A 25,471-nucleotide genomic window follows, 5' to 3' on the forward strand; every position below is an offset into this window, starting at 1 on the left:
TAATAAATAAACCATAATTGGATAAAATGTGCAAGTAATGAGTTAAGGGCAGCCCAAATGTGTGATTTCCTGGGCCCAGCAGCAATGTGCCAGTTTACACCTCAGCTGGGTAAAGCCTAGAGGGCATGTAACAGGGTGTCACAAAGTTGTATTAACTGCTCTTGAGGTGTCTTGTTGTATCCTTCTCCTACCAGCACTCAAGTGATGTAGGAGACACACTGAGGCAAATCACAACCTGCACACCAACTGCTGCACGTACTTCTGATTTTTCTCAAGATAGAAAATGTCTCTTATTAGAACAAGAGGCCATAGTTGATGCTAGAAGGGAGCCAGTAGGGTGCTTGCAGGATGCCCACACAGCCCTGCACTGGTTGTGGTAACTCTGGGTTTTTGGTGGAAGTGTGTTGAGCACAGTACTCTCTGCCTGCATGCATGCCTGTCTGGGCTGTGCTTGGCCAAGCAGCAGTACACTGGAGCAAGACGTTCTCATAGGCTCACACTTTACCCTGTGAAGCCATTACTTCCTATACAGGTCACTCTCCAAGCCGCATCTGCTTGCTGCCTAACAGGCAGAAGGAAAACTTGACCTCTTACTCAGATGAAATCTGTGGCTGAGCATCAGGCAAGCAAAATCAGGGTTTCTACTAAAAGTAGAAGCATCATCTTTATTCTTACAGGAATTATTTCAGTTTTATTGCTTACCTGCTTGCTGTTGCTGCTCAGACTCTACCTGGGCATTCAGCCTTGCTCTGCTAGGGAAGGCAGTGGCAGCCACTGAGCCAGCTGCTTCCTAGGTGCCTCTGGAGGCCCCTGCTGCACAGCCTGTTCCTCTTCTGAGAGAGTGAGCACTGTGTGATGCTGCGTAACTAAAACCCATCATGGCCTGTGAGGCATAATTGATTGATAAGTCTGGGTTAGTATCTCTGTTTCTGAGGTTATTAAGTAATGACACACTTTCCCAGCAACAAATGATAACTGATGGATTACTGATAGCAGATCTTCAGTTCTGCATCACAATGAGAACAACATAATTGGGCGAAAAAGTTATATATACAAGCAATTAAACACACGCATGCAAGCACACAGTGTCATCTGTCCTCCATACCGAATGTACAGCAGCACAGGGTGCTAAAATTTGCAATGAATTATTTATATGATGAATTATCCCTCTTTGTCTCCTCCTAGAATATCCAATTGCCCATTTCCATTTTTGTTTTGGAAAGATGTATTATTCAGATTTATTCACTGGTTAGCTTATTAAACATTTCCCCCTCTTTTTCTCCATAATACATAGCATAGAGCGTATTTTCTGGTAGCACCTATCCATCTATTCTAGTAGGGTCTCTCAGCATGGTGAAACCATGAAGAGCGCAGTTGTTACCCAGTTTACAGTCGCCTTTGTGAACCAGTTACAGATGTTCCAAATTTTGGATATTTATTTGCTTCACTTGAGTCAAAACAGTTTCATCCCTCAAATAAATGATCCACAGCTACAGACAAGGATGGCGACTGCATGTGAATGAATAATTTGGTTCTCATCAATATTTAGCATGCAGCTTTTGAAATTGCACCCGCTTTTGCTGGTAGAACTCAGTTCCCTGGAAGCGTTGGAGAGGGCGGAAGGAGAAAATGAATGCCCAGTCATTTAGAGATTTGCTGATCTTCTTCCCCTTTAGTTTCTCAGTTTTGCCACACTGGCTTAAGGAACAGCATTTTGCAGTCAAAGACTTCTCTTCCTGCGTGTTGTCCTTGCCATGCCTGGGACCTGTTCCTGTAAACATGCAGCATCTCTGGATTCATGGGGTAGCATCTCAATACCAGTTTCCTTTGGGTTAGCAGCTGGGACAGTTGAAAGGAATCAGCCACCCACAGGAATTTTCTGTATTTTGGGTTCTCATTGGTTTCCATTTAAATGGCTGCCCTACTGCCTCTCATGCATTCACATAATTTTCAGCATTTAAATCCCAAACCAGCCTTCCATATGTGTGTTTAATATTTCTGTACCTTGTAAATTCTGAGAATGGAGGAACTTGTTCTGGAAGGGCTTTAACTGCTATGCTTTAAATCACAACAGAACTTTACTGTTGTGATAGAGGTGAAACTGCAAGCATCCAAAAAAAGTTATCTGTGCACGGAGGAGTCGGTCTTCACATACCTCAGTAAATAATATCCCAGGGATGTCATCTTGCTTCCCCTGAAATCACAAACAGTAATACCCTCTAAGAACAATAGCACTAAAACTGTCCTCGGGATAAAAATAATCGGTTTGCCTGTGTGTGGAGTGCAGAATTTCAAGAGCTCTTCAGCTGAGTAGCAATATTTTACCTCTAATGACCTCAAACCAGAGCCAGCCTTTTTTGCAGGCTCTGCAGAAGGCTGTGGTGCCACGAATCGTACCCGAAGGTAGCTACCTGCCTCCACCTCAGCACATTCCCCTCAGCTGGCTCCAGCACACTCCAAGGGCTTGGGGGAAAACTAAGCAGTATGCATTGAAGTTTCTTTACTAATTTTGGCTCTCTTATTTAGTCAGAGTCTCACACTTTTTGGATGATTGAATCTGCGTCTTCTGCAGCGGAAGAGGAGAACATGTAGTTTGCTGGGATTTTTTTTTTTTTTTTTTTAACCGAGGTGTTGCAGTTGGAGGCAAAAAATACTCTAGAAAGGCAGAAGTTGGGATGCTGTGTACAAATGCCAGGTATTTTTAGGTTTTCCTTAAACATGCAGAAATTCATGCATTCTGTGTCTTTCCTCCCTTCCCCAAACTCTTACCTTTGAACCTATTTGAAAAGGATCAACATGGTTGTGAAATATGTAAGGATATGGGTGTGAAAACAGAAGGATAACTGTCTGGGGGCACCCAGGGGGCTCTTTTTCTTAATGCTGGCTTTCTTTTGGTGAACTTGTATTTTCGAGCAGCCCCTGGGGCAGGTTGCTTGCTGGCTTGCTGTGAAAAACCCGGCTACTCTTCGAGTTGACATAGTGGGAGGTAAGTGGCAGTAACTAATGGCAGTCAGTGGAGGTTTGGACAGTTATGTGTCCCCAGAGACATGAGCTCTTTTGGGGATTGCGGCTTCATAAGGTGAAGCTGATTGTCACCCCACAGAACATGACAATTCGCATCCCTCCTCTGAGGCTTTGCCATCAAATGTGTTCAAGAGCCTTTTGAAAAAATGAGGGTTTATTTTATTTTCGCTGCCCAAATCCTTTGAAGTAGTAGAGAAGGAATGATTGCCTTCAGGGAAATTACCAATCAGCTGCTGTCGGTAATAATTGTCTAATGCTTCTGTAGCACTTGATGGTGTTAGGACTGATGTGCAAAAAAGAAACAAAAAGAGAGATTTGGTTTTAAACGGCCAAGGATACTTTCTACCTTTTCGTTGCAGCTCCCAGGTAATAGTAAGAAAAATGTCCCTAGATCCCAGATCCTGAAAGCTGCCTCTGGTAGAAACATAACGAGGGAGAGGCTGCAGCTGGTAAACTGCAGGCGTGTTTACTAGATCCCATTTCTCACGCATCCTTGGCCACCTCTCCCGTATCCACCGCTGTTGGGATATTCCCCAGCATTCCCTCAACCCCAATCCCTTAAAGCAGTGGCTGCGTGAAAAGGAGAAGCGGGAGCGCTGTCCTCCCCCAGTTTTCTCCCACACTGTGTCCTGTCCCACAGAGCTGCCAGTCCCGACTTTCGGGCAGGATAACGCTTCCAAGATGGATGTTCAGTTCCTTCTCACAAACCCGGCCGGCTCTGCCCCTGCGCGGCTCTGCCCGGGGGATGGTGGTGGTGGGGACCCCCGGGGCCGCGGGTCGGGGCTCCTCGGGAGCCCGCCCCTCCGCGGAGCGGAGCGGTGGCGGGGCGGAGCGGCCGCGCCCGAGGGGCACCCCTGCCCGCCCCGGGCGGCAGCAGCGAGAAGCGCCGGACGCCGCCGCTCTGTGCCCCTCCGCGCCGCTCCTGCAAAGTTTTGCCAGCGCTCGGGTGCCCCGCAGCTCCTCCCGGGAGGCGAAACCGGGGCCGTGCCCTCGCCCCGGGCGGCGGCGGGTGCCTTGGGGGATCCCGGCTCCTTTTCCCGGGGTTGGATTGTTTTTCTTCCGTTTTTTTTTTTAATTATTGTTTGTTTGTTTGTTTTTTTTTTTTTTTTTTCTGCCGCGGGGAGGGTTGGGCAAGGGAAGAGGCTACAAAGCGCGAAGGGACGTGAGGGACAGAGTCCCCGTTGCAGCCCTTCCCCGCCGGAGCCTTAGGTAGACACCCGCACCCCTAAAAAAAAAGAGCCTCCTCCCCCACGAGAGGACACGACGGAACGTGGCGGGACGGAACAGGATCGGACGTCGCAAGGTAAGCCACCGGCCCCTGGGCGGGGGAGAGGGGCCTTCTGAGTAGCCTCTCCCCCCGACTGCCGCCGGGGCAGCGCCTTCGGGAGGCGGGTGCCGGGTGCTCCCCTCCAGCTGCAGGACACCTCGGCCAAAGCGGGGCTGGCGTGGAACGCGGCCACACCGGCGTGGCTCGGTCCCTCCAGCCGCAGCTGCAGCGCAGAGCTCCTCGCCCTGGCACTGCTCCGCTGCGGGCTCGCCGCGATGCTGCCGTGGGACCTCGGCGCCCCTTCGATCCTCCTCTCCTCTTTGAGGTTTGGGTTTTTTGCTCTCCGGTTTTGCTCTCTGTCATCCCGCGGTGACCAGTGCGCCGCAGCCTGCGCTGCCGCCGGAGCCCCAGTTGGACCTCCGGCAACCGGGCGCCTCCGCTGAGAGGGTGTGTGCCAGGCAGGCAACGGCTCCGGCTTTATCCACCATCGTACGTTGCTCTTGGGGGAAAGAAAAAGGGAGGAGGAAAAGCGTCTACCAAAAAAGTAGACAGAAAACTCAGCGGTGACTGAGTCGTGATTTTATTTCGACAGCGTGGAGACAATGGCTACAAAGTGTTTTTTAAATCACTTGCAGATATAACTTTTATGTATTTAAACCTTCATAGTTAAACGCTAGTGCAGAGTTTTGAGAAGCAGTGCTTTTCTGAGTGTTTTTATTCTGGATGTGTTTAACATTTGAGTGGTAACGTTCCCCGATTCTCCAGAGCCATTACCTTGATGCCAGGGGTGAGAGGAGTCTAGTCCGTGCTGCGCTGCACAGGCCTGCTCAGGGAATCACCCCGGCAGACACCTACCCGTGTGAGGGAGCCGCTGCAAGGCTGGTTGCAGAGAGCAGGCTGCAAAGGTTGTAGTGTCCCTTGGACTTTCTCTCCCCACCGAAGGGTCTGGTTAGCGTCTTGTTGCAATCTGTAATTAAAACGCTTAAGCAGTATTGCTGTTCTTGTGGCTTGACTGTGTCGGAGGAGGCAAGCTCAGAGGGGAGGCAGGTCCCCAGTGTAAATACACAGCTCTCTCTGGCGTGGCTGGCTGTTTGCAAGCAGACAGCAGATGATGTTCAATGACACAAGTGTGGCACTGGCTCTCCATTGGAGCATCCTACAGTCAGGCTTCACTGGCAGCCCCATCGAGCACCATCTTCAGATGGGCTTCTAGCCTAGTTGTACCAATTTCATGCTTGATTGAGCTGGTGGAGTTTTATGTGTGTAAAACTGAAAGATACGAGTGATTTGAGGGTGAATTCCTCCCTGGGCAGTTGGTGGCAAGTGATTTACACACTAGTCACCCTGGTGGGGCACTGCTGGCTTGCCCAGAACCTGCTTGGGTGTTAGACATTGGCAACATCCTTGGCCATGCTGTAACAGAGCAGGGAGAAAAACTTTGTGATTCATTTCAGCCTACTCTGAAGATCTCTGATTCTTAGCTATTTTAGGAATGGCATCTTAGATTGCTTCTTGTCAGGAATGCCTCACCCTCCCAGCCTCACTCTCCTACCTTGTAGCAAACCACATACCTGCAAGAGGAGAGCTGTTGAGGTCAGCCTTCTAGTACTACTAAAAGTCCCTGTGAGTACTTAGTGTCTAGAATTTAAAACTTGTTAATATTTGAAGGAGGAGAGGACTTTTAAAACACTGAGAGATTTTTGTGTTATAGTTCAACCACTGAAAGTGTGTTGAAGCAGAAATGTGCAGTAGTGTGGGTACTGCATGGATGTATTTGGGGTCCCCGGCTGTGTTTCATCCTGCTGTGAGGAGAATGATACCTGCTCCTTGTGGGCTTTCTGTGTCAGCAGAAATGAGCTTGCTTAATTTGAAAGAGCTTTATGATACCTCTGAAAAATTCCTTCAGCCTTGTCACATTCCCATGATGAGGACTGTAGGTACACCACGCTGTCCCTGTGGATCGTGGGCACTGCAGCGTGTCATCACAGCCCTGCATGTCCTGCACCTGCCCTGGGATGTGCCGTGCTGTGCAGCACCTGAGCGAGGAGCCAGCTCCTCCTTGACACCAGCCACCCCTCGCAGATGGGTGGCACACGGGTGACATGGTGTCACTGGCCAGCATGTTACCGCCCCATCCCCCTGGGGGAGTTTGGTGGCAGTTGGAGAGGAAATGTGAATGTTGCATGGGATGCTGATACCACAGAGATTAATACGGACAGCGTTTTTTGATTTTTTTAAGGAGGTTGTCACAAAGGTGAGGCAGAACTACGTAGGATCGCCCCGCGTGAATGTTTTGTTGTAGATGACTGCTTTGGAAATGCCAAGGCAAAGCATTTAGGTTTCCCCAATGTTTATAAATACAATATGGTGCAAACTGTCAAGCAAGCTGTTCAAAATCACGTAACGCCTGTGCTGCCTTCCTAGTTCAGCTGGAATGCCTTTACCACATATTCGGCATTCGGCTGACGTTTAAAGTTCCCTGCACGCAGCTCCGGCCCATCTGCCACAGGTTTTCCAGCATGCCTCTCCTCCTCCCGTGAGCTGGGCTGGGGATGCAGAGCTGTGAGCGCAGTCAGTGCTGCAGCTCCACTTTCACCACAACCTGCTCCTTGGGTTGGTGCTGCACTGATCCCAGCCAGCTTGGTGAGAGCCTGGGCTGCCCTGAAAGGTCTCAGCTTGTATGCCAAAACCATGTTTAGGGGCAGAAATGATATCTTCAAATCCACTTTGTCCTCCCTAGAAGGTTTTTCCACCTAAGGTTTCTCCACCTTAGAGTCCCCTGGAAGTGATGGGATAAATCCCTTCCTGGGAGGTGGTCTGAGAGCTCAATCTAACGATGGGTGGTTTAATGGCGCCTGGGGATTAGGGGCTCATCTTGGCTGCAGTGTGGTTTTGAGCTTCCACCCATGCAGTGGCCTTCAGCTTCCCATCTCACAGCTTCAGTAGGGCTGGATGGCTCTCTTTGCTGGGTGTTTTGCTGTGGAGCATGCCAGGGTCTTCTGCTTTAATATATGTAAAAAGATGAGATGTTTATTACACTCAGACCCTGCCTTCTCTTGTACAGTTTATGTTCTGAAAGGCTGGTGATAAGCAGTTTATTAAAAAGAAATCCTGATTTATTTCTGCAAACAGTTACATTTCAAGCTGGTACCAACTGTTTTTTTGGGAGACCACCTTTTATGCTTCCCATGGCAGTTTAAAAGATTGCTAGAAAAATAATCCAGAATTTAAGTAGGTTTGGATAAAGGCAAGCCAGGACTGCACGTCAGGGTCTGTGACGCTTTTATGCAGCAAAGCAGCAGATTTTACCACAGAACATCTGTGTACTGGCTTCAGTTACAGCACAGATTTTAGTGGGATAACAAGTCTTGTTTGGCTTTGCCTTCATTTTGAAGTCACTAAACTTTATATGAATAATAAAACTGTAAGCCCATTACTTCACTATTTTCCAGGGTCTATTTCAGTCCTCCTTCAGGGTCTTGCCTATTTCTAGAGCTGGTTTTATTTTGTTTTATGAAGCGTGTATTTATCTTTTCAGTTCCCGCTTGCTTTTGCAGGACGCAGATGCACTAATTTGTAGCAATGGACACACCAGAGATGTCAGGTTTCCATTCAACCTTGCCGAACATACATCTTTTCTGCATTAAGGGCAGTCTAATGAAAACTGCATGTTTCTTAGTCAGTGCATCCAAAGGGGTTGATGTTATTAGTGTGGAAGACTATCTAGCTGCTGGGCTATCAGTTCAACCACCAGTGAGAGTTAAAGTAATGGGGGAAATTTTGCTTTCTGTCCTATTAGAAAATGCAGAGAAGGGTAGACTTGACAGGAGGGAAGGGCTGCCTCCTTTGTGTGAGAAAACAAGTTTGCAAGCCATTATAAAAGGGTGCACATACGGGTGGGAATGCACAGCAGCGTCAAGGATTATAATCTTGACTAATTATATATCAAGAAATCTGTGTTTTGAATATAAGGCTTGTGTGAGAGTGTATAGACAGCCCGTAAGACTAATATTTACTGTGCTTGTGGAGAACCCAGGGTGATACTGAATGCTGACAAGCTCTGTATTTTGGTGCCATTGACTGTGACTACAGTGAAGGGAGAATAAATCAGAATTATGTTAAGGGAAAGAGAGTATCTTAGGTAAGACCAGTGAGAAGGGACACAAGTACTGCCTGAGCTCTGCTAAATACGGAGTGATACAGTCAGTGAGCATTGCCTTGGAGAAAAGGCAGAGTGTAGAAGCTGTGTTCCCTGATCTTTGTTTTACACCGTGACTGAGAATATGCTACTTCTATGACAAAAATCTGCATTATATCAAACAGAGATAGATAGTTTCTGCCTAAAAGAAAATGACTCAGATAAGCTAATGCTCATGGATGGGTGGAACGAGCTTTGAAGGGTGAGATGTTACGTTTGAAAACTTTAACAAGATGTCATTAGGAGAGGAAGTATTTGACCTTGGATCTGGAAATAGGTCAGGGTAATAAATCATAACTCCAGGAGTATGTGCTTGAAGCTGGAAATAAGAGGGAGAAAGAAAGTAAATATTAAAAATAAGTTTGTTCTTTCAGAATTAATTATCTAATTTGTAATATGCAAGGACACACACTGAACAAGAGAAAGGTAAATGTTAACACAGGTTTATAACAGGAACCAGCCAAAAACCTCATGACTGCGTAGATGGCTTTGTTTGCACCCTGGGGAAGCACGTCAGTTGCGCAGGACATGTCAGAAGCAGGCAAAGTGTGATCTTTTTCAGTTCATGTCTGAGGTACCTGATATTATAACCTCACCAAAACCATGATGAGCTTCTGGGAGACATTTTTCAGGATGGGTTTTAAAATGTCATTCAAGTAATCAGCAACACCAGCGGCCTGAGAAACCAGCCCCCAGTCCATGACTGCTTCAGTAAACAAAAACATACCCGAGTTACCAGGGGATGCAGGTGAGTCTTTTGCTGACCATCTTTCATGGGCATGACCTTCTTCCTGGGCAGGGGCGAGCCCTCAGGTGACCAAAGCATTTTCACCATTTTTCATGTATTGCTCCAGAGCACGCAGAGCTTTTCAGGTTTTGGCTCGAATCAGGACCACTCTGGTTTTAGGGTAATGAGATTCAGTAGTTGGAAAGATGTTTGTTACTTGTGTGACAGCTGAGATAAGAAGTAGTGGGTCCTTACTGCGAGTACCCGGAAATCTGAAAAACAAAAGGCAATAATTTATCTTTCCCACTTCATTCCCCCCTTCATGGGTCCGGATATGAGTGCCCCTCCAGCATGACCCTCCCTTGCTTGCAACGTGACACACCACCAAGGGCCAACACTTACCCTGTGACTTACAGGGGAAAAGCACTGTTCCCCTAATTGAGCGTATTGCTTTCTGGTAGGGTTTTGGGGGTTTCTTTTTCCTTTTTTGATCTAAGGAAAAGTAACTTTAAAGGGGTTGAAACTTTATTAGGGTGTGAGAAAAATGATACTTTTCATCTTTCTCACTTCTAACTTTCTCAGTGCCAAACCAGAGCAGTGGTCGACCAGCCACCGCTCCTGCTGCAGAGGCTGCAGGGGGAAGCCGGTGGGAGGTGCGACGGGATAACGTGTTCTTCTTACACGCCCGCAGGGATTATTAAACAGGAGAGGTGATTTCTGCAAAGCAAACAGAACACCATGGAGAAGTGAGCGTGCTCTCTCTCTCTCTCCTGTTACTTTGTTTAGGTGCAACAGATTTACTGCTAATTTGTTTATAGTCAAACAGTCTAAATGTGTCTCAGCATTTTGAAATCCAGAAACCTGATGCAAATTAAGCCATTTACAGATTGGGATGATGATGGTGCGGGAAAGCCAAGTGTCTCGGAGCTGCCAGATGGTCTCTGGATGTGAAGGAAAACATCAGTGAGCAATGTTAAGGGTTTCTAATCCCCATTCTTTCTCTTCCTTTGGCTACTAAATCTGCATTTAATTCCCCACGAGCTTTTTCTCCTGGGTAAGAATTACTTACTTGAGTATGACTTGTAGGACTAATAGGATCTTATCCTTATTTGAGGAAGACCCTAGGAGCTCTCAAACTGATTTTTCTGTAATGAGAATTAATGAATAAAAATTTAACAGTCCTAGGGGGTATTAAAGCTATAGTTTTGTAGGAAAGATTTAATGTCAGTCAATTAAAACTTCTATTATCCTGTTACAACACAATAGTTGAAAAAACATTTGCACTAGGAAAACTAAATAGGTTTATGTGAACAAATCTAACTTAACATTTGATATAAGAAGGTATTTAAAGCAAGGGTATAAGACATCTCTTGCAAGAATGTGATAGCAGGGCAGCAGGCTCAGGGACAAAAATGTACTATGTTAATTTATGGAGTGTGTTCTAATTTCCACTCATTCAAGACAAAGCAATTGCAAAATGTTTATAAGAAAATCCAGGCAATGAGGGCTTTAACACAAAAATGCAGAATTTATGCACATCAGCAAGATGTACTTGCAATAGGTCAAAACACACTTCTGGCTCAGTCTTTTGCTCCCTTGGTTCATGGCCATACCCGCTTGGTACTATGGGCTTGGTGTGGTTCGTTCATCCAGGGACTGTGTGGACCCCAGTTTATGACCCTCAGTGAAATGTGCATGTGGGGAGATAAAGCAGAACCAGGGGGCATTGTCCCCACAGGCAGAGCTCCCTGCCCAGCTCCAGCCCAAATCCCTTGGGCCTGCTGAAATGCCTTGAAGGGGACAAAGCACCAAAGAGCAGATATTTTTATTTTTTTTTTAATTTCAGCTTTTTGTTTTTTACAATGCAACATTAATTGTGATGATGAAATGGCACTTTGTCCTTTAGCAGATCCTCATCCAATGATCTTGCAGCCATTTTCAGTTGCTGGTCAAGAGACATTCCCAGAAGGCAACACTGGATCCCACGCCAGAGCTCTCACCACATCTTCCCTCTTTGGGAAAGGAAATGCTCTTGGCATGCCTTTCAGCCATCTCTGAGTACACAAATTCCTTTTCTTCTCTTCCCTTCCTTTCTCCCCTTCCTCTCTCCCCTTCTTCTCTCCCCTGCTGTCAGCCAAGGATGTATGGTTGCCATAAGAAGGCTTTGGATGTTCATTCACCCGTGACAGCCTGACCTATCTGCCTTTATGAGTCTCCTCTGCTTTTGTTTGCAGTAACTAGAAAAAGGACTAACCTTTTGCCTGCCAGCCTGGACAAATAAACACTAGCCCAGTGGTAGAGTGGAGCTGAAACTGACCCTTTCAATTATCTGATTTCTGAGATCCCTTACCACAGCTCTGTAGTTGACTCTGGCATATTTGAAACTCTTTCAGCACATCCCTTTAGAGCGTCCATCTTTTTGCACTTGGGAAAAGACTTTTCAGCAGAAGTCCACTGTTTAGAGAACCCAGAAAATGTTAGAAAGCCACCCTGAAGACTGGCAGCTCCTGAACCCACTCTATCCTGCTTTGATATGATGAACTGGAGAGCAGTGGTTGGACTTGAGGTGTCTCGTAAACTCTTCAGACAGATGCACGTGTCAGCTCTGACCATAGGCCCACCTGTGGCAGCAGTCTCCATGGCTGTGCCATGTCTCTCTGGGTATGAACTGTTCTGCCCCTTGGAGGTGAGTTCTTTCTCTGTTGTATGGCTCCTTAGCCCTGGAGATGTCCAGTGGCACTGGGTGAGCAGCTCAGGGCAGGGATATGGGCTGCAAGCATCCATAACTCCTCCAACATGTGGCCACACTTGTCCCAGTTTTTTTGTCTGCTTCTGCAACAACCTAGAGTAACCTTGGGAGACATCCTTGCACCATATAGTTGCTCTCCTCCTGTGAGGGTCCCTGCTCCCTCATGAGCATTGAGTGTGCTCACTGCTGTCATTTGTCCCAGTGGCTAGTAGAAGATTAGGAAAGGGGGGATATAGCTAACAACTTTCACTAATTTGCTGAGTTACTCTCCACAGGAATCTGAGTCTTATTTAAAGCAGGGTACTAAGCAAGTAAATTCCAGTAAACCAAATTTAGCCAGCCTAAGCATTCCTGCTTTTTCTTGTCCCTACCCAGAGAACATACAGAAGCGAGCATGCAAAAGAGTCAATTTTCTAACTGACACCAAGGAGAAGTGGTGAGGCTGTCCTCCCTGAGATGACATCCACTTGCAATGGGCTGCCCTTTGCTCTCAGCCTCGGAGAGAGTCACCAGAGCTAATGGTGTGACCTGGAAATTATGTGTGCTGCTTTCTAGGGATGGTGGAGATCATCTGGGGGGACAATACCCATGCTGAGTCTTGGAAGGTCTTTGCTGCTGTAACCATGGCTGAGGTCTGGCAGCTTTAACGTTGAGCCTGCTGCTAGAAATATGTAAATATAAATACCTTTAGCACTACATTTGATACTTTCCATTTTCAAACGCTTGATAAATGTTTACATATTTTCAGCAACCCTTTTCCAACTAGGAAGGAATGAAACACAACATCTGTGAATTACCATGATGCATACAAATCATTCTGAGAAAGCACCTTACGGGTTCATTAAAGATTTGTAGGGCATAAGATTTCCTCTGCATGCCTTTAAAGTTGAAGGCAGATAATATAAAAACTGAATACAGTTTTGGACAGTAGGTTCCATTAGAAAAATTTGGATTCTGATGATAATTAAAGAATTGTAAAGTTTTGCGGATCACCTATAAGCACAACATGTATTAGTGTGGTTGTAAGTAATAAGGGCTAGACCTTTGATTTGGTAGAAGTTATAGTTTCTTTGAAGTCAGCTGAGGATCTGGACTACATGATTCAGGTGTAGTTAAAGGCAACACAGGGACAAGATTGAAAAAATACAGGAAAAACATAACAAAATAGAATAACTTTTCTCCTCTGTTCCTATAAATTGTATTTTCTCCTTTGAAGGCAGCTATGCTCACCACTATATCCTTGTCCCATATCTAGTTAACTATGAGTGTCCCTGTATTGAAAAAAACCTAGAATCCAACTTCACAATTGCATTTGGTGCCAGATGCCTGCTACAGTTTCTATTTGAGTTCCCATCGTTGTATCTTTGCTCCGAGATATCACTGCAAACTAATGTGGGGTCAGAGAATCGCCTCTTGGGCATGAGCACTGTAATAGGGTTTTTTATTGGAGCTACTCTCTTGTTTGCTCTTCCAGCTGCCAGAAAGCGGCTCTTCCAGCTTCCGGGAGAGCTGCTGCTGTTACTGTCCATGCTATTGCAGCCATTACTGGTCATTGCTGCTTAGCCTGGAAGCGCCAAGAAAGCCTAGGCAGTAAAAACGAAGACATGGTAAAATTGTAAATGGGAATTTTTGTGTAGCTGTTTCAGGAAGACTGTGTGTGTGTAGCTACGGAAGTGGGCAGGAATGCTAACGTACTTTGACTGGCTGTGGTTTGTAATCCTATGTACATTTGTGGTGGTCTTGATGCCAAAGAAAGCTGCATGTCTGATGGAAGCTGAGGGAATCAGCCTCTGTGCACTTAGGAGGGTTTTGAAGTAGTCAGTCATTTTTCCCTTTTTCAATCATCCACCAAAAAGCAGAAGGGAAGAAGCAGGGAAGCAATTTCAGTGTGCTTATGACACAGCTTCCCACAAACTGGGAGTGCTTCAGCTGTTACTGGAGCTGCTGAAAGCTCAGCTTCCCCCTACTCCTGCCCTGCAAGTCGCCCTGATGACTTGCAGCCCCTTGCTTGTCACTGCCTCTCCCACAGCTCCCTGCTCTGCTGCAGCCCCTTGTTTTCTCCCCTTTAACAAACACGTTGTTGTCTGTGGGCAGCTCCCAGGCCAGCTGTATTCTCCAGACCCTAGGAATGGCTCAAGCAACTTGAACTCCTTCAGTGGTTAATGCAGTTAATGACTTCAGGTTTATATTTTAACACTTTCCAAACTTCTTTCTGACCTTCAGCCATAAGCTCCAGTGGTTCGAGGATGCGACAGCAGGCTGTACAGACACCAGTTCTGTTCCTGCTCTTTATCATACCATGACACTTCAGTCATCCCTGCCTCTGGTGGGTTTTGGCAAGGGCACTTGTTCATAATGTCATTCAGAAGTATTCCAGAGAAACAGTGGGAAACTCCGTACCAAACACCAACCTACTTGTGTTGGTTGTAATTTGTAAGTGTTCATATGTTCCTCCCCATTAATCCTCTTGCTGAAATTCATTATGGAGTCAGTAACGTGCACACAGATTGCTGTGCTGAAGGCAGAATGACTTGGCCGAGGAAATTAGCTATTGTTTTATGATTAAAGGAATTATATTTGGATTTCCTTGAACAAGGAAGGTAGCTGCCCCACTTTTATTGCTTGTAACAAGGGAATAACAATTACTTTCCAGTATAAAACACCTCCAGATCTTCTGCTGAAAGGTTTGTGATAGAGCTGCATGGCATTTGGGGTTGGTTATCTTAAATGGCCTGGAGTTGTACAAACTAAGATTTCTCTGCCTTCTCTTATTTCTCCTACTGGGGCTCAACCCCTACAGAGACTATGGAAGAAATTCCCCTTCTCTGAGTTGGGTGTGTGACGTGAACTTTTCCTCTGGAAGAACTGGTACCATCACCTGTCCCATGATGCTTGCCCTGTCTAGGAACAGTGTCCGGCTGCCTGGTGATTTTGTATGGGTTTGGGAGGATAAGAAGGCAGAATGGTAAGGACATCCAGCAGCCCGTGCTGGAATGGCCAAGGGAAGTGGAGTTCGACATGGGGGCAAGTCACCAGCTGGCTGACACCCAGTGCTCCAGCACATCACTTCTTCCCATGCCTCTGCCATCCTCTGGCAAGGAGAGCTAGGAGGAACAACTGAACATTATAACAGGGGCCACTGGGGACACACTGTTTGGTTTTGACACTCGGTGATGAGCTGTGTTGGTCAAAATGGCTGTGAGGGAGGGAAGTTCTGGTATGTGGTCTCTGATGAAAACAAGAAAAACTACAATGCATTTCCTCAAGTCTCCCAAATGCATCTCGTGGCTCAGCTGTTTTCTGAAGCATCCAGCTACCACCAGCTCCAGGATGGCAAATTCAATGTAATCAGAGTTGAATTTGTTTCCACTTAAAGTGGAAAAATAAATAAGGCTCAGTTTAGAAACAAACTAGTCCATGTAAAATTTGATTTTTTGATGCTGTATCTCCCCGAGTTTGTTTGCTTTTCAACATGTCTGATTTGATACCGATCTGCATTTTACAATGTTATCCCTTTGGAGTTAACCTCACTCCTAAATTTTAATATTTGCAATTTGTTGCCACTGTTGTTCATTAAGATTTGGTAGGAACGTACTCTTATTTCTTCATACCTTCTTATTTTTACATAGCTTAATATTTTTCCTATGCTACTGTGGTTTGCTTTGCTAAAATAATACTCCCAGCAAAGGAGAATTGCGGGTTGAACTGGAGTTTCAAGAGGCTGGTTAATCCACGGATTACTGACATGGTGGACTCTAAATGCTTCAAAGGCACTATTACAATACATCATGTTTGTGTGTTCTTGAGGAGCTTTAATCCATGGATTACAGGACTGTAAATGTTACTGCCCTACCAGTTGCAGCCGTTCCTGTCAACAGGAGCTGCCAAGTCAAGCCAGATATTTCACTTTAAAAGCCATACAGTGCTACACCCCTGCATCCCTGTCAGTGCTGTCCTCCTCGTCCCACCCTGTTCCTTAGGGAAAGGCATTAGGCTAGTGCTTGCCACCGGCAGACGGGCTGGCTGGGGCTGCACTGTCCGAGATCCTGGTGAGGCTCCCATAGCCCTCCGTGGCCCATGCTTTTCCCCAGGCCTGAGGCAGGACCAGACAATAAGTTTTCAAGAATGCTGCTTTTAAAAAATAAACCAACCCCAAAACCCAAATGAAAAGCATACCTAACATTTTCCAGATCCTTTAGGGAATAGTAAGTATTAAATACCAGGCCTTCCGTTTTCCCCCTCTGGTCTCCCCCTAAACAAACAAGGCAAGCAGCTCTCGGTAAGCACTTAAAATTCAAAGGCATTGTTTTGCCTTGTTTGCACATCAAAAATAACTAAATATATTACAGTTGGAATTGGTAGGCGCTTTTAAACTCCTCTGTTGCTGAGCTGATAACTCTGTGTGCTGAGGTGCATTTATTTGTGTTATATATCTCTGGAAATGAGGTGCATAATGGAAAAGCTCACAGCCCTTTTACTTGCAGCATTCCTCTAATAAGTCAAAGAAGTCACACAATGCCCTTTTATTTCTGAAGCTGCACTTAAATCACATCAATAAATCTACAGATTTATTACAAGAAGAAGCATGGGTAATGTAAATAACAGAAAAAAAAATAAAATCCCAACACACAAAAATAGGATGTAAGGAGGGAAAAATTGAACCATCCATATACTAAGAAGGCAAGAAACACAAAGCAAAAGCACTGTGGCAGGCAGTACCATGAAATTATCCTTGCTAAATTACAGTCCTGCATTTTTCATTCTGTGTAATTAAACATTAGGGTTTATTTCTTCCAGATGCATTTGCTTCAGGTAAACCCTAATCTTTTTGTTTTGTTATTCCATATCCTTTAGAAGTCTCTGACCTGCAGACAGTGAAGAAGTAAGGCAAATGATTTCCCGAGATTGAGGCGCTTGAATCTGACTTGTTACTAGCACTGGCACTGCACATGGTGAAGCCAGTGCTCTTGCAGCCTTTTGGTGGAGTGTAGGTGTACCTGATGACATTGAGCCTTCCTGGCAATAAATACACAGTGAAGTCTAAACAAGAGGATACAGCTGCTCTGATCCAAACAGCCAAACCAAAGGGATTTTCGGCTTCTTGGGTGAGTTCTATGGTGGGATGTAAGAAGGGAGCCTCTGATACTTCCTGTGGTACATCCTGCACAACTGCTATGTTTTGCTGGAAAGAAAAGTCTTGCTTGGGGCAGACAGAAAATACTGTAGGCTTGCTCTGTGAAATCAAAAATGAGATGATTTATCTGCCCCTGGGGCCACCTGGTTTTGGCTTCGGTTGAGGGTTATGCCTGTCCTGCTGATCCCAGAGCCTGCGGCGAGAGCCTGTGAGGTGCTGCCACAGCTCCAGCCAATCTGTCACAGACTTGGAACATAAGTCAGGTACAAATCCCATTATCCTCTCTGCTTCTGCTTATAATTGCAGTTTACCTAGATATTACCAGTGAGCCTTTTGTAGAGATGAAGTTTGTTATGCAAAGGTTTTATAGGCTGGGCAGAAGGCTTGTGTGCATGGGATTTTGGAAAGGCCGGGTAAGGCTCACTGCCCACATGGAAACCATTTGAAAGATATGAATGAACTGTAATCATCATCATCAAATCTGTGATCTGATTTAATGATAATTTTCATGTATGTGCTTATATCTTAGTTGTATAGTATGTCCAGACTGCTGCTTTTGTTTGTTTATACTTTCTGAAGGGACAAAAGACCAAACCCAAACATCTAGCAAGGTGGTAAATCCTGAGGTGTTTAAAATAATTTATATCCCACCCCAAATGTACAGCATGCTTTTCTCATCTGTTGATCTATTTAGATCAATGCATACAAGTTCATTAAGTACTTTCCAAGTATTTTTCTAAGAAGTAGCTGTTGCTACTGGAGTGTGTGTGCAGGCTGGGATCTTCTCACCTGGGGACAGGATTGCCACCTTCTAGGTCAAAATAAAGGGAACTCTGGCCACCTGCCACACTCAGTTTAGGCAGAATTTGGGGAAAAAGTGAGAGGTAAAGCTGGGCCATTAGAGGGCAGTTTTGCAGTCCTGGAGAAGGAAAACGATGCTTATTATTTCACTTAGGACTGTTTATCTTGGCACTCACTTAAATTCAGTGATAAACAGCAGGCAAATCCTTCAGTCAGCAGGAATATATCAATAAAATATTGACTCAGAGTTTAAAAGAAAAGAAAACAAGATGAACTTGTAGAAAAGGGAACAAACAACATTTAGGAGGTGGCACAGGCTGGGGAACAAAAAAAATCACACAACGTATTTCATGTAATTTGTATGGCTTCACAGTGCAGCACTTTGGCCTGAGCTTGTACCTGGCTTCTAAAAATGAAGAGTCTCAGGGAATGGCAGACAGAGACAAGAAAACTGTTGGAAGTTTGAAGGCTGGGTGGGAGAGCAGGAATTCATGTGCTCACATGCAGCAAGTGCATTTTCTGAACGACTGTGTTGAAGTAACTGCCCAGCGCTGAACTTGCCCAGAAAGAAACATGGGATGAATAGATGAGTTTCTTGCTTGTTTTGTGTTAGTGAGCTATAGAGGATTTAGCTTAAAACTAACAGATTATAATGACTGTGCTGCAAAAAATAAATCTGTTTATTAACTGGTGTGAAAGGGTGGTGTAGCACTGACAGCACGTTTCCCAGAAACTGAGTGCTTTTTGGATGGTATCTCACTTTTGGAAGTGTCGTGCATGAAAACTGGGGCTATATTAAGCCTCCAATATTTGGATATATGAAAATGGAAGCACTCAAAAACGTATTCACTTGTAAAGGAACAAGGATTATTAAAGTTTTCCTTTTCAGGAACAGCTGTCAACTTTGCAAGTGATTTCATGTATGAGATGGGCCAATGTAGCCTGCCCAGGCCGGGCAGGGATCACAAAACTAACTTTAGTGAGTCTTTTATACTTACTTTTAAGCCAAAATGCTTTTACAATTAGATGAAGAAACTGGGGACAAATCTTTCCCTTGTTTCTGTGCTGTGGCTGTTAACAGGGACAGAAACGCTGTCTACAGGAGTTTTTCGAGTGAATTAGCTAGTGGAATTATTGAATAATTGAAGCCCAGCCTGGGTAGTCCTATAATCAAAAATCATTTATTTTAATAGAGGTTACATTGCACTGGAACTGTCTGTGGGAATACACAAGGCTGCAATTTCAAGGGGTTCATGCAGAGGACACTGTCTGCAGAAAGTGTCAGAGTTTCTCACCTAACCAAATAATCTGCTGTAACTGTAGTGATTAAGTTGGAAAGAATTTCTTCCCTGTCAGCAAACAATAATGCTTGAAAAATCAATAAACAGTGTGTTAGAGCACACGGAACTTGTCCTGTGTTGTGTGAAAGGAGGTTTCTGATGACTTTGGTGACTCAAATCAGCAAGTATTTTGACCTATGATCTTTGCTCCCAAAGGCCAGAAGTCAGCAACTTTGCCGATAAGTATCAACACTTCAGTCTGAATTTGAGGAAATATGTCTGTTGTCATCAAAAGCTAAGTTAGGATGTGCTTGGGATAAATTTTGACAAATGCTGGGAATGTTAAATCAAGATTTAACTAGAAGTAGCAACTTTATGTCTTAAGTAAAGCCCTTTTCTCCTTTCGCTTCTGTAGGGCAGAGCACTGCAGTGACCTGTTATTAAAATATCCCAAACAGTAACAAAGAGCACAGTTTGAGACCTGTGAGTGCCAGAGATGAAGCATTACAAGCCCTGCAAACAGGGAACTGCGGCCATGTGTTACTGTCATGAGGTTACTGCTGAATAAATAAGGGTGCAGCCTTCTCCAACTGCAAAACAACTTCTGGCAGCTGTGGCAGAGGCAGGGTTTCCCTGCAAGACAGTGGGGCCATCGACCAGCAAGCTCATAGCAGGGCTCCCTGGCATGCTTGCCGCTCACTGTCTTGCAGAGGCCACGGAGCTCCTCCACAGCCTCCATGCTGATGTGGGATGTGACCGCAGGGCAAACTCTGCCAGATGAACGTCAAGCTTTTGCTTTCATTTTTCCCTTGGTTTTCCACTCAGGAAGGGGAGGATCTGGCTGCAAATATAGGAATACGTGGTGTGCTGGGGAGGGAGAAAGCTGAGGGAGGCACAGCAGTCCTTGGTGTGAGCAACAGCATGAGTGAAAGGAGGTGAAGATAAAATTGCATCCTGGCAAGGGAGTTTTCAGTATGTCTCACTTATGGCTTACAGTTACTTAGGGTTTTTATCATGCTTCTCCAGAAAGCCAGTGGCTAACACAGTTTAGGTAATGCTCTAACCTCTTTTTTTTTTTCCAATTTTAATAAATGTTATCATTTAGCAATTTAAACTCACTGTACTTGTACTAGAAATGGGCTTTGTTTCCCCTTTACCACCCTCCCCTATAGCAGAGCCATTATATATGAGATCATCTACTGTATTGAAAGGAGATTTCCAAGCTGTCCCACTATATATGTTAGAGTAGTCATTACTGACCTAGTTGTAGACATACTAATGAAAGGCTGAGATTATGAATTATTATGCCTAATTTGTAAGGGATTCTCTGCTTTTGTGTTTTGCAATTACCATCAGGCTTGAGGATTAAGCCCTGCTGAACTGCATGCTAATACCAATGTGCTTTGAATATGTCTGGGTTTATATCACATGTTTTCCTATTCACTGTTTTATAAAGAACAATTTCACTGGAAATACTTACTTTTCAAAGGACTGTTGGAAGCCTGACCAAAAATTCCTGAGGAAAGTGGAGCTGATACACACTCCATCTGCTCTGTGCTTACTCCTGCTCCCATGTCCAGTGAGCTCTGTTTCTGCTGTGGCAAAACATCGAACTATAGTGCTACCAAAGTATGTGGAAGGCTTCTGTTCTTTGTTAAGGAGAGGGAGTGATACAGATATGAAAGCTGTGTGCAGGCTTGCGTTTGGTTACAGCTCAAGGTGAAAGAATCTTATTTACATAGTTGATCCAAGTGCTGTGACAACGCAAGCTTAGTTCTTACAGTCTTGTGTTCCTAATGCTTGTATGGCTCTACAGGGAAGGTTCCTGCAAAACATAAAGCACATACGATGTTGTTAGAGGTTTCAGCACTAAATCAGCCCACATGAGCCACACCACTGTGCAGCTAGCCAAGTCAGCAGCTGCAGGCCTCAAATAACCCCGCGTTTCACCATGGTCTCACCCACTGGTGTGGGACAAGCTGGCAGAAGCTCCTGCCACACACAGTGCAGCACTTCTCAGGTGGGACTCCCTGTCGTTGCTGTAGGATGCTCCTGCTGTGCTGCCCGCTGCTCCTGCTGCTGCTGCCGCTCAGTTCCAGGCCCCAGAAGTTACCTACCAGAGATGAGGAGCTCTTCCAAATGCAAATTTGGAACAAGGCATTTTTCCATGATTCGTCCGTCATCCCAGATGGAGCTGAAATTAGCAGTTACCTCTTCCGAGACACCCCTAAAAGGTATTTCTGTCTGGTCCAAGTGAGGAAGTTGTACTTTGAAGATACTAGCTTTAGTTGCTGGGTGTTTTGTGATAAAAATTGGATCCAAACCAGAAACCCACAAATGCCAGTCTTCTGTCTGGTGAAATAACTATGCAAGTTTCCTTCCCAATCTGGCCTCCACAGCTGAGGGTCTATCCGATTTATTTGATTTCTGGGATAAGCCCAGAGCTTCCACAGACCACAGAAATTCCCTGAAGTGGGGCCACTAACCATGTCTGGAGGCAAAGGGAGCAGGAAAGAAATTAGAAACTACAGGCTTACCTCACCACACTTGTCTTTCTTCATTATTTCATATTGTGCTTTAAAGAAGCAATGTAAGCCTGGTCTGAACTCCCTACTTCCCAGCCTTGACCCTAACAGTCAGAAAATACTGAGGTTAGACTGGGAAGGAACCTGAGGCTCCAAAGACTTCAGGGAAGACCAGCATTGTCACCTTCCTGCTGATGTCACATACATCCTTCAGCCTTCATCGGTGAGAAACACCTTACAATAATTGACGGTTAGTGCTTGAGGGGATGCAGGAGGATAGTGGAATGCATATATCTGTATATGCTTCTAGGGCCCTTACCTGGACATAGCATAAAATGCGTGTCCTGCTTGGAACAGCATATCCCTAAATTCCAGTACCGATCCTGTTTCCCTCATTTCTAGCTTTGTGACCATTTGTATGGTATATATTTAGCGTAGGTGTAAAACATGAAGCTGACAGAGGGGAAGACAGGAGGCCAGAAACCCTTCTGCTGTGTCTTCACAAGCAGAGCATGGTCTCTGTACCAACATGTTCATGCGGAGACACCCCTCACCTCCTTAGCACTTGCCCACCAGCCTGTTCACATTCCCTCTGCACATGCTTGCCTGTAAGTAACACTTTTGTCTCTGTTGCCCTATTAAGATCAAACTCAGTCGTGTCAAGTCGGTCCCTAACAGTTGGCTGCCTTCAGGATTTACTGACATATGGGTCTGTTACCCTTCCTCTAGGTATTTCTTTGTGGTTGAAGAGGACAACACTCCCTTAGCAGTGACAGTAACACCATGCGATGCCCCTCTGGAATGGAAACTGAGTGTGCAAGAGCTCCCTGAGGAAGCTAGTGGAGAAGGTTCAGGTAACAAACCACTGACAGCTTCCCTTGCACACTGGAGACCTGCTTTTCTCAAGGATTTGAAGCCCCTCAAACCTGACAAGGAAAAGAGCTGTAGAATTAAAAGCTGAGATTACCGTTACAGAGTGCACTGGATGCTGCCACAACAAACTGTGTTTGCTCAGAGTAACCTGGTTTCTTTGGGGCTTTGCTGTGAGCTGTATACACAAGATAAGAGCTGGATAGACATTGCAGCAGGGCTGAGCTCACCTCTTGGAGGGCACTTGTCTGTAGACATGGAGCTTATATGGAAATGGCCATGTAAAACTGCTACTCAAGAGAGAAAATGTCTTTGGTTTCCAGACCCTGTCACACAAATACTGAAATGTCCTACACACCATGTTGTATGGTGTGCACACCTTTGGCCTCTGCTGTATTCAGGAACAAAATTTTAGCAAGTCCAGAAACAGGCAGCGGAGCGAGTTCCCCCTGGGAACTGCACGTTGGATGCTTGAAGATAGTGGTGCTCTAGTGGAAGGTATTAGCTACTATTCGCAAGACTCTGTTACTCTGTTAGTAGTGGTCAGGTGCAATTTCTATGGTGTTTGGCTTCAACCTGAGTGCCAAACCAATTCCCTCTCTTATTTGACAGAAGTATTGATTATATCTTACTCAGAAGATAAAACTTCATTTTTTCATCTTACTTTTGTATTTTATGAAGTGTCTGTTAGAGTTTTATTTTCTCATATTCACAGACTGTGTCTCTACTGTTTTTCTTTGCTTCTAATTTAGGTGAACCAGAGCCTCTTGAGCAACAGAAACAGCAGATTACTAATGAGGAAGGCACAGAGCTGTTCACTTACAAAGGCAATGATGTTGAGTACTTTGTGTCCTCTAGCTCCCCATCTGGTTTATACCAACTAGATCTGCTGTCGACAGAGAAAGATACACATTTTAAAGTGTATGCAACCACTACTCCGGAATCAGACCAACCTTATCCTGAATTACCTTACGATCCCAGAATCGATGTCACTTCTCTGGGACGTACAACAGTGACACTGGCATGGAAACCAAGTCCTACCGCCTCCTTACTGAAACAGCCCATTCAGTACTGCATAGTCGTCAATAAAGAACACAACTTCAAAAGCTTCTGTGCTGTTGAAGCCAAGCTCAGTTCTGATGATGCCTTTATGATGGCTCCAAAACCAGGTCTGGATTTCAGTCCATTTGACTTTGCCCATTTTGGCTTCCCCTCAGACAACTCTGGCAAAGAACGTGATTTCCTAAAACCATCATCAAAGTTTGGGCGCCAAACATCCTTAAAGCCGAGAGTTGACCTCCATAAAGTTTGTATCGGGAACAAGAACATCTTCACAGTGTCTGACCTAAAGCCTGATACGCAGTACTACTTTGACATGTTTGCAGTAAATACCAACACTAACACGAGCACTGCATACATAGGCACCTTTGCCAGAACAAAGGAGGAGGCTAAACAGAAAACAGTTGAATTGAAGGACGGCAGAGTTACAGATGTGTTCATCAAGAGGAAGGGAGCCAAATTTCTACGGTTTGCTCCTGTTTCATCTCACCAGAAAGTCATCTTCTCCATTCATTCGTGCCTGGATGCTGTTCAGGTCCAGGTTAGAAGAGATGGAAAACTTCTCTTGTCTCAGAATGTGGAAGGTGTGCGGCAGTTCCAGCTTCAGGGAAGAGCAAAAGCCAAATATCTGATTAGGCTGAAAGGAAGCAAAAACGGTGCTTCTATGCTGAAGGTCCTGGCTACAACAAGGCCTAACAAGCAGTTGTTTCCTTCTCTTCCTGAAGATACACGAGTCAAAGCCTTTGACAAACTCCGCACGTGTTCTTCGGTCACAGTGGCGTGGCTGGGCACACAAGAGAGAAACAAGTTCTGCATCTACAAAAGGGAAGTGGATGACAGTTACAATGAAAAGCAGAAGAAAAGAGAGCAGAACCAGTGCTTGGGCCCAGATATGAGGAAGAAATTTGAAAAGGTCCTCTGTAAATACTTCCACAGCCAGAACATCCAGAAAGCGGTAACCACAGAGACAATAAGAGGCCTGCAGCCTGGCAAGTCCTACCTGCTGGATGTTTATGTGATAGGGCATGGTGGGCACTCCGTGAAATACCAGAGCAAACTGGTGAAAACGAGGAAGTTCTGTTAGTGCCCCTGTACATAGAAATATGTGGAACTCTGGTCTGAACATTATCCTACTTCCAAGTATATGGATTGACTACTTGCACAGCTGAGAAGTTGTGACCTGTATTTGTACTGTGTAGAAAAGATATCAACTTGTGTATTTATGTTTACATAAGCAATTGTTTGGAGGAACTGAGGCTGGGGGTCTCCAGTAGCATCTGGCAATGGTATTATCATGTGTCCAGTGATCCACATGTGATGCTGAGTAGATGTCCAAGGTAGCAGGAAACCTTGAAGGAAGTGGCACTCCTTTGCTTCCATATTGCATGAACTGCTTCTAAATTATTTTATACTTCAAAGGCTGAAATACATCATTCATCCACCTTGTTCCTCACAGAGCTCACAGATGTACACCCTTTCTCTCAGTGTAGGTGGTAGGATTTCTGTAAATTATTTTATAGTCTTGTTTTAAATGTTTATGTTTCTATGATTGTAAACAAAATCTCTCCCCAATAAAGTACAAATCTAAACTATTAACTGGGCTGCATATGAAGCAGTTTCATTGCTAATGTAAATTCTTACCTAGCTGATTTTCATGTTTAAATACTGTATGTATTTCATGTACAAAGTTGCCATAATGTTATATTCCTGTACATAAAATTAAAAATACTAGATTATATATTATTTTGCTTTTCTTGACATTTGAAGGGGGCAAACAGACTTGTGGACAAGAAGAGGTATGTTGAAACTTGAACTCAGCTAGGATGTGCCTCCTTCT

The 25,471-nt window shown here is 44.9% G+C and overlaps 1 protein-coding gene and 1 long non-coding RNA gene across 4 annotated transcripts in view; one reads left to right on the forward strand and one right to left on the reverse strand.

Annotated features, from left to right (window-relative positions):
• The first annotated feature begins 4,377 nt into the window (after positions 1–4,377).
• NDNF (neuron derived neurotrophic factor) lies at positions 4,378–25,372 on the forward strand. 2 transcript variants are annotated; one of them, XM_062626631.1, is made up of 4 exons: positions 4,378–4,616; positions 21,226–21,414; positions 22,435–22,559; positions 23,328–25,372. In XM_062626631.1, exons 1-4 carry the CDS (start codon positions 4,567–4,569, stop codon positions 24,716–24,718), a joined length of 1,755 nt encoding a protein of 584 aa, XP_062482615.1. In that variant the 5' UTR covers positions 4,378–4,566; the 3' UTR covers positions 24,719–25,372. The 2 variants fall into 2 exon arrangements, with proteins under 2 accessions (XP_062482615.1, XP_062482616.1); XM_062626632.1 differs by lacking the exons at positions 4,378–4,616; positions 21,226–21,414 and adding an exon at positions 22,132–22,313.
• LOC134167711 (uncharacterized) overlaps positions 7,386–25,471 on the reverse strand; it is a 38,625-nt gene continuing 20,539 nt past the window's right edge. The window contains exons 3-4 of one of the 2 annotated variants that reach the window (XR_009966266.1): positions 10,286–10,361; positions 7,386–9,488 (exon numbers count right to left, since the gene is read on the reverse strand). This is a non-coding gene — a long non-coding RNA (uncharacterized LOC134167711). The remainder of the gene's footprint in view (positions 9,489–10,285; positions 10,362–25,471) is intronic. The other variant, XR_009966265.1, reaches the window with a different exon arrangement.

Source organism: Pezoporus occidentalis, unplaced genomic scaffold (genome assembly GCF_034315485.1).
Source record: "Pezoporus occidentalis ecotype Australia unplaced genomic scaffold, CSIRO_AGI_Poc_V1 ctg295, whole genome shotgun sequence".
Lineage (NCBI taxonomy): Eukaryota > Metazoa > Chordata > Aves > Psittaciformes > Psittacidae > Pezoporus > Pezoporus occidentalis.

Coding starts and splice junctions, on each gene's coding strand:
- NDNF (XM_062626631.1), top strand. CDS start 4,567: ATGCTGCCGTGGGACCTCGGCGCCCCTTCGATCCTCCTCTCCTCTTTG. Junction 4,617..21,225: donor ATCCTCCTCTCCTCTTTGAG/GTTTGGGTTTTT, acceptor TCGTTGCTGTAG/GATGCTCCTGCTGTGCTGCC. Junction 21,415..22,434: donor TTCCGAGACACCCCTAAAAG/GTATTTCTGTCT, acceptor CCCTTCCTCTAG/GTATTTCTTTGTGGTTGAAG.